This window comes from Amphibalanus amphitrite, unplaced genomic scaffold (genome assembly GCF_019059575.1).
Source record: "Amphibalanus amphitrite isolate SeventyFive unplaced genomic scaffold, NRLGWU_Aamphi_draft 000042F_arrow, whole genome shotgun sequence".
In the NCBI taxonomy this organism is placed as follows: domain Eukaryota; kingdom Metazoa; phylum Arthropoda; class Thecostraca; order Balanomorpha; family Balanidae; genus Amphibalanus; species Amphibalanus amphitrite.
The window spans coordinates 277,797-292,445 of record NW_024881538.1 but is presented as its reverse complement, the minus strand read 5'-3'; the positions used below and the strand labels follow the sequence as shown (position 1 = coordinate 292,445).

The 14,649-nt window shown below is 50.9% G+C and overlaps 1 protein-coding gene across 9 annotated transcripts in view; it reads left to right on the top strand.

Moving 5' to 3' along the window:
* LOC122375949 (paxillin-like) overlaps positions 1 to 14,649 on the top strand; it is a 96,523-nt gene that overhangs the window by 56,118 nt on the left and 25,756 nt on the right. For 8 of the 9 annotated variants that reach the window (XM_043355585.1, XM_043355571.1, XM_043355577.1 and 5 more), the window contains one exon: positions 6,208 to 6,379. In XM_043355585.1, the coding sequence (XP_043211520.1) occupies positions 6,208 to 6,379 (172 nt within the window). Of the gene's footprint in view, positions 1 to 920; positions 1,160 to 6,207; positions 6,380 to 14,649 lie in introns of those variants that run through there. The other variant, XM_043355619.1, reaches the window with a different exon arrangement.

Here is a 14,649-nt window from a genome sequence, read left to right as displayed (position 1 = left end):
CCGTGTCCCCGTCAGCCTGGTTGGACCGGTGGGTCGGTCTACGTTGCCTGCACCTGCCGTCACCTGCCGCAACTGTGCGGACTGTGCGTAGGAGAAACGAGTGGTGATGAGCATTCTGTCCCTGGAGTGAATGTCCACTTCCAGTGCGCCTGGTGGCGCTGGGACGAACTCGTTCTCTCTCTCTCTCTCTCTCTCTCTCTCTCTCTCTCTCTCTCTCTCTCTCTCTCTCTCTCTCTCTCTCTCTCTCTCTCTCTCTCTCTCTCTCTCTCTCTCTCTCTCTCTCTGTCTCTCTCTGTCTCTCTCTGTCTCTCTCTCTCTCTCTCTCTCTCTCTCTCTCTCTCTCTCTCTCTCTCTCTCTCTCTCTCTCTCTCTCTCTCTCTCTCTCTCTCTCGTTTTCTCACTCACTCACTCACTCACTCACTCACTCACTCACTCACTCACTCACTCACTCACTCACTCACTCACTCACTCACTCACTCACTCACTCACTCTTTCTCTCTCTCTCTCTTTCTCTCTCTTTCTCTCTCTCTCTCTCTCTCTCTCTCTCTCTCTCTCTTTCTCTCTCTTTCTCTCTCTCTCTCTCTCTCTCTCTCTCTCTCTCTCTTTCTCGTTCCTTCCCACCTTTTTCCCTTTCTCCATCACCTTGCTGCATGAACCCTACTGTTGAAGCATCCCTCGCTCCATTTCGCTGAGATATACCCGACCGACGCCACCTTCCCGCCAGCTCTGCCTCTCCGAGCATCCTCAGGTCTTCCCTCCGTAGCACCTCCGTACGGCTGAGCCAGACCGTGGAGCACCTCCCCCCCCCCCCCTCCCTGCAGTGCTGAGCCCCGCCCGGAGCAGACCGGCCCGCCGGCTCCGGTGGCGCCCTCTGCCCGGCCCGTATTCCGTGCCGGTTCGGCCGCCCCGCCCCGCCCCTCACCTCACCGCGCCGCTCCAGTCCCAGTGCACCGCTCGTGGCCGCTCGCCGCCCTTGTGACTCAGTGTGTGAGGGTGCGAGGGAGCTTAGAGGGGACCGCGCGGCCAGCTGTAGGGACTGGGGACTGTGACTTAGCTGGTGTAGTTACGAGTTGACTGAGGTGGACTGTGTGACGTGGGCGGTGGTGTGACGGTCAGACGGCACGTGCCGTAACAAGACACGGATATGTATCAGGCTGAGGTGAGTTGGGCGTCATCCACGGCGCGGAACTTCGTTTGCGTCTTTGCCGTTCTGTTAAAGGTAGTGTGCCAGCTTTCTTGGACCGTATGGAGTTAATGGCCCAGATAAGGAGAACCGGATTTTTAGAACTTATCCATACCTTCAAAACTCATGGAAACGTCTTAAGTTCTTCCAATTTTGAGTACCCCAGTGTGAAATTCGCCCCGACGGGTTGTCGGTCGTACCCCAACCACATTTCACACCACTATGAACAATAAATGCACACACTGAAATCGCTATTACCGATATGCTCATCCAATCAAGTTTCGATAAACCCGTTCATCATCATCTCCTGCGGTTTCGAACACGCCTGTTAGGTGGCTTCTGATGCTCGTCGAGGTCGGAATTTCCAAATACGCGTGGTGCGTCGGGCCGCGCGCTCTGACTTCGGCCAAGAAAAATGCGTCAGCTGATCATTGTCATTTCTGCCACTTGCGTGTGGTGAAATGGGGTCATAACTTATAAGACGGCTTTTTCATATCAATTATTTTACATAAAATCATATTTCAAACCATAAATAATGTTCGACAGCCAAATAAAAGAAACAATACCAATACGGGCTTACAGTTAAAGGCTCGACATTGTGTTGTCTACGATTAGACAGCTGATAACTCATTCCCGTACGTCGTATGGTCGTAACACTATAATGACCTTTGCTTATTGTCACAAGTGCGCCGCATTCGCGATTGTTGCCCGACGCCTGTTTGCAGGTGAGCCCACTACAGTTGTTATACATATCTAAAAACCGATAAACTTTTAGGCGAAAAAGGCACTATTCCAGGCCCATTTTTGATTTTTTTTTTGCGATATTAGGTAAAAACAGAAGCTTCTTATCCTAGGAAAAATAAAATGGGAAATCTTTCAAAGGTGGCACACTACCTTTAAAGCTGACGGAGTTGGGCCTTTGAGGCGAGTAGCCTTCCGTTAAATCTGACGTTAGATTTGTTGAGGCGAGCATTTTCTGGTGGTTGTGCCAATGCCCTGCGAATGCTGTGCTTTATGGTCCGGCTGATGCAGTCCATATTAGTTCGTGGGAACAAAGGTATTCGCTATGTAGACTGAAGTCCTTGGCGGCTTGCTTCAAAACTACTTACGTCACTGGACGTTATTGCTTTTGCACGGTAGCCGTCACATACACTCCTGTCTTTGTTTGCAATCTGTTCTTCTCTAATACTTGTCTGTTGGGAAGATGAGTTGCCTAATGTCGTGTGTGGCCGACTGCGAAATTGCATTCTCTACATTTTCTGGTGGCTTACCCTTGCCGCCGTTCGTGGTACTTACCCCATTGTTAGCTGAGAGTTTGTTTTTTGGCAAAAGTCTGTAGCATGGCTTCGTTGGTAAGATCCATTGTATGACGTGAGTACTCCCGATATGGGTTTGGTTGATTGCGATTGCCTGCACCAATTATCTAGCAGAATCACCCCGGCCCCGGTTACCTGTAGCAAAGGTACAGCTATTATCCCATTGTTTTCACTCACGATTAGCCTTCAGTTGTTATTTACATTTCCTATACATGTTAGGTGCATTTGAACCTCGATTGCCTCTGCGGAAAAAAGGCTGGATCATGACACATATTTTACATCCAGCTACAGGAAGCTCAAGGTTCATGGCTGGTACACTCGCTAATAGGTTGTGAACTGGTGGGGGCTCGCTAAAATGAAGATTGCGCGACATTCCATTACAATGAATGTCGTTGGATGGTATTTACAGCAGCTCATCGCCGCCGTATGGAGTTATTGCTGGACCGTGTCCTGTGGCGCGATATGTCCTGCACGATATGTCCTCCCACTCGCTGTCATCACGTGATAAATACGATCAGCTACAGTGCGCCACACAACGCCCACATGAGGACAGTGCGAGTAGGCTGTTACCCTGCAAGTCGTCAAAATGGCTATACAATTCACATGTTTTTAATCATTTCACAATTCACATCACATCCACATTGACGTGCCCGGTTAGGCCCATTTCATATTCACCTGTCCATGTAGGTACTCCATCGTCGCCCTAGTTTCAGACTTTGACGTCCTTCCCGCTTTTGTTAAACGGCATAGCAGTGCCGAACGGCGCCTCTCCCAGCCCAGTTCCTTCTCGCTCCGGTATATAGTGCCTTGCTCGCTCCCCTGATATATCCTTCCCAGGCTCCAGCCGGCTTCCATCGTCTCACACAGCCTCCCAGGCTGGGTCTATTCAGTGTTTACCATCCGCTGTCCCCACCCGTCAGTTCCAGTCTTAGTCAACGCCTCTACCGGCACCCTCCCCTGACTCCGACTCAGCTGCCGACTCGGGAGTCAACACTCCCAACTGAGCGCCCTGATTCAGACCGGCATACGGGCTCGACTCCCACGCCGGCGCGTCGGTGGTGACCACAGCAGACAGGGCCGGCCGTCTGCTTTCCAATTCCCATGTGCCCGTGATGGATCCATATCCGGCCTCCCGGGTGGGTGGGTGGCCGTCTATGGTGGTTTCCGCAGCTGGGGCATTTCACCAGCGCCGCCGCGGCCCCGGCGGACGTGGACCGGTGTGGCCTAAACATCTGAGGCAGCAGGCGAAGGATGTGGGTGGTGGGAGATTGTCAAATACTGTGGTGAAATTGTAAGGGTGGGTGTCATCTGAGAAAACCACCTCATGGGTAGGTGTGAACCGAAGGTGGTGTTTCTGTGCCTTAACTGACAAGTGGAGCCTGTTACCGCCGGAGCTGATTATTCAGAGTAGCTTCCATATGATTGGAACTAAGCCCAATTCAAAAATTATAATTTTCGTTTGGGTCGTAGACTTGCATATCATGTCCCAGCATCACAGCATCTTCTTGCTAGCGTCAGGCAGTTTATTCCTGCAGCCAGATCCTTCCCTGAGAAAATCGTCTTGATATGACTAAGCAGTTCCCACGAATTACAGGCGCAATTAATCGTTGCTGTTTTGCCTCCGCATAACTGCAGCGGCGGAGGCTCTGTTCTTTAGCAGATGCCGCCGCCTCATTAACCGTCAACAAAAGCAGCAACAGCAGGCTGGCAGCTGCAGCAGTGCAGACGTTAACCGGTGCAAGGCCAGGGCTCTGGCGGTTTATGGTCCGGGACGGCGCCTTGTGGTGTGTTCTCGGGATAGTCATGGGACGCTAGCTGAGCCAAAAGACAAGACAAGGACGGCTGAGAACAAACCCAGTTGATCACACTTGCTTACCTGAAGCTTACATACCCTGGCGTAGCATTCGTAACAACATGACTGGAAGGCAAGAATTTGTGATTGGTCAGGTTCCAACTGCTATTGGTTTGAGCTATTCGCTGATGTCAGCGTTGCAGCCACTGTGGTGGCGTAGTTATGGTTTCGAGGCAGTTATTCGAGCCGGTCTACCGTGTTGGTATGCGCCGAGAGGGCCGATACGAGTATACCGCGTCATTAGCCTCATGGGAACGACCGCTTCTTGTGACCCCTGGGCCCTGACCGCTGTGTTGAGCTGGATGGCGGTGCCGCTCTTCCGTCCCTAGATAAGTAGTGTGGAGCTCATGGACACAGACGGTGGATACTGGATACTGGGGCTGGACACGTGTGAACTGAACATGTGGATCCAAACATTGGATCAAGGTGATTTCCGAGAGATATATCCGGCACTGGATCCAGATAACGAGCCATAAGTGCATGACGGATCGAGCAATGTGTCTAGCGATATGCCAAGTCGCTTGATTTGAATTTTGAACCTGCAGCGTTAAACCCAACGCTGGACCCATGTGCTGTGAACGTAGCACGTCCAGTGCCGTGCCTGTGGTTCCGTGCCCGGATGTCGCCCGTTTGCACAGGCGTCGCCACTCCGCCTCCCCTCGCTGCTTCGTCCACTGAAATTCAGCACACACAGGCTGGAAACGAAACACAGCTGCTTCCCCATCAGGACTCTCATTCCTGTTAATTATTCCTGCTTTCCCCATTTCTAGTCATACACGAGGTAATGCCAACTCGAGTTGCTTCAGACCATTCATCTCTGCCCTTGCTGGCTCGCTCGTCCAAGCGCAGCATCTCATAACCACACACCAGCTGCTTGCTAACCGCTCCTTCCCACTCACCCTTCCCACATCTGACTCACCGTCCAACTCGACCGGAGGATTCCGGTGGCAGACAGGTTTTGACAGCAGTGTGATGTAATGCGGCGGTAGGTGCGCCGCCGGTGGGCGGTAGAGGGGGCGGTAGAGGGGGCGGTGGAGGGCGGCAAGGCACCCTGCAATGTGTGGATGAACTGGCTAGCGAGTATACATAGTTTTGCCGGGATGGCGATAAGTCACCCTCAGGACCCGTTTGTCTGCCCACGGTACCCCCCGATGTCAGTCTGGCTAGAAGCGGCAGCTTCCCACTCTGCTAGCTGGAAAATTAGTGACTTTGGTATAAGTGTTTTCACTAATTTTGACCGGTTCTTCGTCCGATTACCGGAAGGATCTGATCTCCCCAGCCTGCGATGTGGAAGACGTAGGTGCCCCTGGTCAGTGTCTGCCGAACTGGATGGCTTGTGGTTCTGGTCTGCGGTTTAGAGCATGCAGTCTGTACCGGTGGTGGTAGATGCGGTCGGAAGTCAGTGGTCTGGGCCTGTCTGTGGTTTCTGCGGCTCTGCCTGTTTGTCTGGCTGTGTGTAGCGGGCAGGAAATGATGTCAGGCGACCGCTGATCAGTGACGTCGGCTGATGTATGTGGGAGGAGAGTATCAGGAGGTGATGTCACGTGCGGTGACAGCCGTCAGCACCCGCAGTCGGATGACGGTCTTCATCGGACACTGATGTGATCGTGGTTCATGAGCGATAGCTTTTGCCGCGCACACCAAGATGCTAGCGGTCCATAGCGCTTTGAGTCATCAGGGACTCAATGAACTGAACAAACAATGGCGTGCATGTGTTGGAAAAACGAGAGACCTTGTACATAAACGTTCCTACTTGTTATTTCACCTACCAAGGTTATCAGCACCGTCGTCACTATTGAAAAGGCGACAAAAAAAAAAAACACCGCGGTTAACGGCTGTCCTTTTCTGTGTTTCAGAACATGTATTCGGAGACGGTCTCGGAGACGAAGCGGCACTTCCCGCGGGAGGCGTCTCCACCGCGCGAGTACCGGTCACCGGTCGGCAACAACCTGCAGGAGCTGGACACGCTGCTGTACGACCTCAACGAGGCGCGCTACAACGGCAGCTACATCCAGCAGCGGCCCGCAGGTGAGGGTGCAGGTACATCCTGCAGTGGTACAGCTACATCCAGCAGCGGCCCGCAGGTGAGGGTACGAGTACATCCAGCAGGGGCCTACAGATCAGGGTACAGCTCCATCCAGCAGTGGTACACTTGCATCCAGCGGTGGCCTGCAGCCTGCAGGTGAGGGTGCAGATATATCAAGCATGGGTACTGCTGCATCCAGTGGTGGCCTGCAGATAAGGGTGTAGCTAGATCCAGAAAAAGGTTTATTCTACATCCATTAGCAGCCGGTAGGTGAAGGAACAACTCCATTCATCAATTACACCGCTACATTTAGGACCACTTCATAAGAAAATCCATAATAATTTTACCAAAACACTTATCAAACGCACGCCGAGTCCGAGGCCCATCCCAAAAGGGACACGAGCTGGCCAGACACCGCCGTAGTGTAGGTCGTATTACAGGCGTCACTGCCACACTGGTCTCGTCCCACACCGTCCCAGTCCCGTCCCAGACCGTCTGAGTCCCGTCCCAGACTGTCCCAGCCCCGTCCAGTCCCGTTCCAGAACGTCCGAGCCCAGCCTCGCCACAGGGAGCAGCGAAGGAGGGTGTGGGAGTGATGACTGCTGTTTATCTCTTACCGGCTCCCGCGTGTTGCTGCGCGAATACACACACATCTGGTCGACACCGGCGGGCGTCTCTGGGCCTGCACCGGCCCTCCTCCTCCGCAGCCCCTCACTCCCCCTGTCTCAACACGCCCGAGGAGCCAATAAAGCGTCCCCTCCCCTGCAGCGGGGCTGCACGAGGTAGACGAACGCGAGACCCTGGACGCCTCTTGGTGGAGCACGGGCAGTGTGGGGATGTTTCGCGAGCGGATGCTGATGCGCGAGGATGATGGCCAAGTCAGGAATAGAATGATGCTTCAAAGTTAATAGTACGGAGTGAGATCATAGCAGCTTACTAATGGTAGCTTGATTGGATGGGTAATCTTCAATACATTTCTCTCCTCTCTAGCCTTTTTGAGAGGAGGGATGATTGACTTTCTGTCACCTTGCGGCACATCGCGTGAATGTGCCGTGGTGTCAGAAAGTTATTTATAACATGTCTTTCCTCTTAGTAGAGGAAGACTGTTTTCTGTATTCTTATACTTGATTTTCTAGTCCTGTTTTAGATAAAAAGTCTAAGAGGTAATTTAGTAACTGGGGATAATTGTCCCCAAGGACATTTGGCAGGTTAAAGGAGATATTATTTCTATTACAGTAATCTATTAATGGTTGTCTTTCTCGGTTGTAATCTTGACAATTTAAGATCATGTGTTTTACTGTTATTTGGATATTGCAAGTTGGGCATTGCGGTGGATTTTCATCTAGAAAGGTAAAGGAGTGTGTTAATTTTGTGTGGCCAAAACGTAGTCTTGCGATTAGTTTTTCCTCTTTTCTAGAGCTTAGATTGATTGATGACCAAGGGTCAATTTTAGGGTGAATAGTTCTGAAGAATGTTTGTGCATTGTCCCATTTTTGTTGTCTTTTGATTTTACTCTTTTCTTTTAGTTTTGAGTAAAATTCTGTTGTTGATGATGGGATTTTTGCAGGGTGTGGGAGATCTAGGGCCTCTTTTGCAAGTTGGTCGGCTTTTTCGTTAAGGGGTATACCGCAGTGGGAGGGGATCCATAGAAATTTTGGTAGTTGAGAAAGCGAATTTTGGATTTGGACAATTCTCCATATTAGTGGGTGAGTTGTAACATATTTTGGGTGTATTGATTGGAGGGCTGATAGGGAATCCGAAATGATTATGACATTTTTTTAAGTTTTCATGCTTAATAATGGTGAAGACTGCCAGGATAGCGTATAGCTCCGCGGAGAATATTGACGTTGATCCTGGCAGTCTCTCTTTTAACGCCGTTGTTACCGTGCCTCTGGCTTGCCTCACAGCTGCTGCGCCTGTTTTGTTTGTGGTTGTGTTTTTTGAGCCGTCTGTATAAAAGAGGTTGTGGTTGGGGTAGAGCGCCAGGAAGGAGTTATGAAGTGCTTGGATTTCGTGAGGAGAGTAGTCGGTCTTTTTTTATTCCAGTAGAAGGTGGAGTGTTGATTGAGGATAGGTCCACCACGCCACCGGCTTGAGTATTTTTGGTTGAGGCAGTGTTAAGTCGTATTTTCGCATAAGTGTTTTGAGTCGGGATCCGTATGAAATGCGTTTTTGTTCTTTATGCTTGGAGAGGAAGGATCTGAATTTAATGATAGGAGTGCAGGGGTGGTTTGGGATAGATTGAATTTTGGAAAAGTATTTAGTGAAAGCTATCGACCTTCTTTCTGCTAAAGGTTCAATGTTATTGTAAATTTCCAGGGCCTCGATTGGGGTGGTTTTAAATGCTGCTGTTGATATTCTAATACAGGTGTTTTGAATTGTGTCTAATCTTTTTAAATGTGTTTTTGCTGTGTTTTCGAATATAATTGAGCCGTATTCTAGCATGGGCCTAATGAGTGATGAATATAATTTTACAAGAGTTTTCCGGTCACCTCCAAAGTCGGTTCCTGCGAGGGCTTTTAATATGTTAATTCGTCGTGAGGCTTTGGCTGCAATAATTTTAATGTGTGGGAGAAAGGTAAAGCCACGATCTAGTGTGATGCCTAGTAATTTTGCGGTGTCTGTTATTTTAATTATTGAACTGTTAACGGTTAGGGGTAGAGGGTTGAGAGGTTTTCTTCGGCTGAAAATGACGCTTTGGGATTTTTCACTGGATATGTGTAGGTTTAATGGTTTAAGGGCATTGGTGATGTGGTCTAGGGCTTGTTGGGTGTATTTTAGTGCGGTATTGGGGGATTGATTGGATGACCAAATGGTAATGTCGTCGGCAAAAAGTGACATTTTAGCAGGGCTTGGGACCTGGCTTAGTTTTGAATTGAGGGCTAGGATAAAGAGGATCGGGCTTAGGATTGATCCTTGCATAAGTCCGGATGTGGGGGTTTTGACGGAAGAGAGGGTTTCGAGATATTTAACTTGGAAGGTTCTTTGAGTGAGGTATGTCGTTAAGTAGTGAAGGAGGTGACCGCTGAAGTTGGAGTTAAGGAAATCTAGAAGAGCTTCTATGTTTAGTGTGTCGTAGGCGTTTTTTAAATCTAAAAAGGCTGCCGCAGTATACTGTTGGGAGTCAAATGAGTATTTAATGTCGGAAGTGATTTGGATAAGGTTGTCTAAAGTGCTTCGTCCTGGGAGAAATCCGCTTTGGTATTTACTGATTAGATTGTGCTTTTGTAGGTGATAAATCAGTCTGTTTTTAATGATTCGTTCAAAAAGTTTGTGGATTGTGTTTGTTAGAGAGATAGGTCGATAGCTTTCAAGGAGGTTTGGATTTTTGTTGGGTTTTAGGATAGGGATAATGTGGGCGTGGAACCAGCTTTTTGGGTAGGCATGAAAAGTAAAGGAGTGGTTTAATGCTTTTAAGAGAGCTAGTCTAGTTTTTGGGCCTAGTTGCTGGTAGAAAGGGTAAGGGATCTGGTCTGGACCCGGGGAGCTGTTTCCTGTTGATTTGATAGAGTCTTCTAATTCTGACATGGTAAAGGGGACATTATAAATTTGGGAATCTTGTGTACTGATTGGGATAGGACGAGGAACAGGAGCGGGTATTTGTGAGGATACCTGTAGATAATGTTCCGCGAATTGGTTTGCTATTTCGTTTGGGGAAGTGTACTTGTTGTTGTTGTGGACTATTTCTATCGCTTTTTTGGTAGTTGTTTTATTACCTTTAAAGGCCTTGATAGTTTGCCATATTTTTGATAGAGGGGTGAATCTGTTAAAATTGTTTGCAAATTCTTCGAAGCTTTTGCGCTTTGCTTCTTTGATAATTCTTTTGCACCTAGCCTTGGCTCTTTTGTAAATAATAAAGTCTTCTTCTGATCGTGTTTTTTCAAATCGGTGTCTCGCAGTGTTTCTAAAGGTAATAGCCCGAGTGCAATCATAATTCCACCAGGGTACTGATTTAGGGCGTCGGTGTTGTGTATTAGTGTAGGGGATATGTTGTTCTGCTGTCTTGGTGATGTGCTGTGTGAACTGTTCTACTGTGTGTTCTGTGAAGCTTTGGTGTTCCAGTGTATTTCTGTAGGCTTCCCAGTTAGCTCTTTTTAGGTTAAATCTTTTAGCTGAAGGGAGAGAGGGTGATGTTTGTCCCAAGGATATTAGGATGGGTCGGTGGTCGGAAAAATAGGGGTCTGGATTTGTTTCCCAAGAAGAGGATAGTGCCAAGGATGGTGACACTGCTGAAATGTCCGGAGTGCTGTCTGTGTTTTGGTGCCGTGCTGCAGGGAATGTTGGGGATCCATCATTGAGGACAACCAAGCTAAGCTTATCCATGAGTTCATTAAATATGTGGCCTTTGGTGTTTGGTGTCTCTTGGTTATGGTCCCAAAGTGGGTGGTGCGCATTTACGTCACCGATTAGTAAGATGGGGGTGGAAATACTGCTGATTGTTGATTCTAAATCGTTTAAGAATTTTGGAAAATCTATTGATGGTGAAGCGTAAAAATTTACAATTGTGATGAAACTCTGTGTTGTTTTGATCTCGATAGCTTGGATGTCTAAAGTACTATTTGTGTCTATTTCTCGATAAGGCAAGTTGTTTTTGATGTATGTTCCTACGCCACCTCTTCTAATTCCTGAGACTAGTGTTGAATCTTTTCTGATGAAAGTGAAGGATGTCAAATTTAGATTGTATGGGTCCCCGGGTTTTAGATGAGTTTCCTGAATGCACATAACAGATGTTTCTGATGCCAGAAGGGCCTGTTTGGCTTCCGCCCAATTGCCCAGGATTCCCCTAACATTCCACTGCAGCACTTTTACATTATGGATGGCGTGGTGGGTCATCGTGGGTGTGTCTGTGTGTGTGTGTTCTACTGACGCTGGTTACGGAGGGTGTACGGGTGGGAGTCCGACGGGGCGGACTGGAGGCGGCGCCTGGCCTGGCCCCGTGCCGGTGGCGTGGATGGACTGCTGGAGGAGTCGGTCTGCTGGCTCTGGTCGGAATGATCAGAGGATGAAGGAGTTGGGTTGCGGTGGTTAGGATCCTCGGCGGAGGACTGGGCGCGAGCACCCGTTCCGGAGGAGGATGGGGTTGGGTTGCGGAGCTCGGGGGCTCCGGCGGCGGGCTGGCGGGGGGGTACCCGCTCGACCGAGCTCCGAGGAGGAGCCGTCTCTCGCAGCCGCAAGGTCCTTGGGCCTCGGGGGGACCTTCGGCGTCACACGCGCCGGGGTATCCGGTCTGGGAGGAGGAGGAGGAGGCTTGGCGTTGGGGGCAGGGGAGATAGGGTGGTAAGTGGGGGTGGAGGACCGGCTGGCGGGAGGAGGGAGGTTAGGGTACTCTCGGTCGGAAAGTGGCGGCGGAGGGCGGGTCGGAGGAGGGGGAGGGACTTGGTTAGGGTTGGAGTCAGGATGGGCGACAACGTACTCCCGAGCGTCGCGAACCTCCCAGCCCTGGCGGACCAGCAGGGAGACGCGGCACTCAGCTACCCAACGCGGGCAGCTGGGGTCGTCGGCGGAGTGGGGGCCACGGCACCCGGCACAGGAGAGGGAGTCGGAGGTGCAGGATTGGGATTCGTGTCCCGGCTTGGAGCAGCTCGAGCACACAGGATTTGGGGATCGGCAGTGCTGCTGGCGATGCCCGTACTTCTGGCACCGCCGGCAGCGCATGGGCTTGGGAAGGACAGGACGAACATGGAAGGAAAGGTAGGCGGCTCGGACGGTGGACGGAGGCATGGAGGACTCAAAGGTCAGGATCAGGACTTTAGGAGAGCGAGGGGGTCGGTAAACCGCGCGGACACCCACGCGGCTGAAACCTTCCTCCAGCTCGGTGATGGAGAGGTGTTGGAGGCCAGGAGCGAAAATGGATCCCTGGGATCGATTTAGGTGAGGAGGGGCCCAAGCCCGAACCTCAACCCCAGCGATCCGGCTGACCGCCAGTAAGGCCTGGCGGTCATCCGGGTCGCAGCGGACCATGAGGTCCCCCCCACGGAGCGGCCTGGCGCTGGGACAGCGCCCGACCGCCCCGACGAGGGAATCCTCCACGGCCCAGGGGGAGAGATCGGTCATGGGACTCCCATCCAGGCGACGGAAACGGATGTAGGATTGGGGAGAGAAGGTGGTGGGAGGGGGAGGCATGGTGGAGTGAGGTAGGTGTAGTGTGGTGTTGGAAAGTGGTGTTGCGAGTGTTGTGATGGGTGGGCGTAAGTGGATGTTGTGTGTGTAGTGTTGGCTGTGTGAGTTGTAGCAAAGCAAGTGAAAAATTACGTTAAGTAGGTGAGTCAGGTGAGCGTGGGCGAGGCAGGCGAGCAACTTACGTGAGACGAACGGTCGGCAGAGCACAAAGGCGTCCGCATTTGTGTGCGACTGAACTTCTTACAGCTGGATTTTGGAAATGCCTTGGATGCTCGAGGGTTTCTTTGATTCTGGCTGATTGTTTTTTTTTCATAACCAATACTTTTTTCACAACCAATATACTTTGTTACGTTGTCGTCAGATTGTTGCTGAGATAGTTCCCTGATCTAACTTAATAATGCTTCCACAATCCTACGTGTTCGTCGCGTCTGGATCTTTGACTGTTGAGTCGCTTGACGCTTCTACCCTCGTGGACCTGAGCTGGTCCACACGAGAGAGGAGGTGACCGTTTTTACCGCTGCGAAGGCCATCAATGCGTGCCGTCCGTATGGCGCCGGAGCCGTCAGCGGGTGCCGCTCTCTGACGCGGGGCTGCCTTGGCACAGTTCGGAGCGGCCGCCGCGCACTGTGCAGCTCTCCGATCCGATCTGGGCGCAGGGCGGGCTGAGTAACCGGAATGGCCGGGCGGTGTTTGATCGGCGGTTAGCGCCGGCTGGCTACTGTGCCTCCACCCACCACTAGGTTATTCTCCACCCACTCACCGTCCCTACAGCTAACTAAGCAGTGTTCCACTCGACGTGCTGCGCCCAAGATGTTTTTTTTTTTTTAATTTGTAGGAATGACATTCCTGCTACAATACTTTTGTGTGCTGGTCTTAGCAGGAAGTGTCACTTGAGTTGCCGTCTTATGATGTGTTACAGTACATATCGCTTCTCTCGAGTTTATCCAGCCAACTGGACGCGTCTATATGACCTCTCCTAGAAACATCATTCTGCTACTGACTGTGAGGCTCACCAGAACTCACTCCCACACCAGCTGTGCAGTGTGCACGCTGGAGTGAACTGGAGCAGTGGCGGCTCCTGCTCCCTATCCATCCAGTAGCGGCGGAGCGCCTTCAATTAAGGGGGGGGGGGGAGGGAGGGCACTGCCGACTTTTGGTCCCATTCTTTACATGCAACGCCCATAGGGCTAATGTTAAAATGCCAAAATCAAAGGGGGCACGGTGCCCCGGTGCCCTCCCCGTTCCGCCGCCTATGCAACCATCCTCACTACCCATGCAGAGATCACCACAGCGGGTGGTGCGTCACGCCAGCACGTCACACCGTGACGGTCAGTCGTCACGACTGCACGGATTGTTGTCAAACCCTGCCACCCTGCGTCACCCGTCAGTTTATCTTTTTTTTTTCAATGCCAGCATGGGTGGCCCGATTCCCGCTCTAAATGTTGCCTCTTGTCTGGGACATTTGCATATCATTTGCAGTGTGTTGTGTTTTCTGTCAGCCAAAATTGCCCTGGCGGTACTACGGAGGATGTAATATGGCCAATAATGTCCCATTCGGTGGCCGCCTGTAGCTCTTATGGTCCGGCAATGTGCGGCATGGTGGGCTTCCATCGGGTTTGAATGCTTGTGTCAACTGTAAAACAACGTCCCAGTGGACTGTCGGGGGATGTAATTGTTGTTGTGTTTGAATTTGTTTATTTTTTTACTGTAGCTTTTATTGAGGGCGGGACGTGCTTTTGTTATGAATATTGTCGGTATGGTTTCCATTGTTGAGTGCCATTTTTAGTTGTCAACTTTTACCTGAGCTCATTCAGGGAGTTCGTTCCCTTTCAGAGTTGCTTTTGCCTGTGTTTTGTAAGAAAAACTTATTTAAATAAATGCACCAAGCCATACAGTTAGCAGACGGAAGGAACCGTGAAACATGCAAGCTTCCCATGTCAACAGCAATATTCGCCCCATTTAAAACAAGTCCGACATCCTGATACCATCGACCCATGTCCCTTACTCGCCATTCTCGATAACAGGCGTCCCTCGATTCAGTAACGAGTTCCCAATTCGCCCTGCACCGTGTCCGTTTCCCGCTGCGGGCCTATTTTACCGGCATCGTATACGTTCGGTGAATGTGGCCAGCCGCCTGTGAGGCTAACGGGCA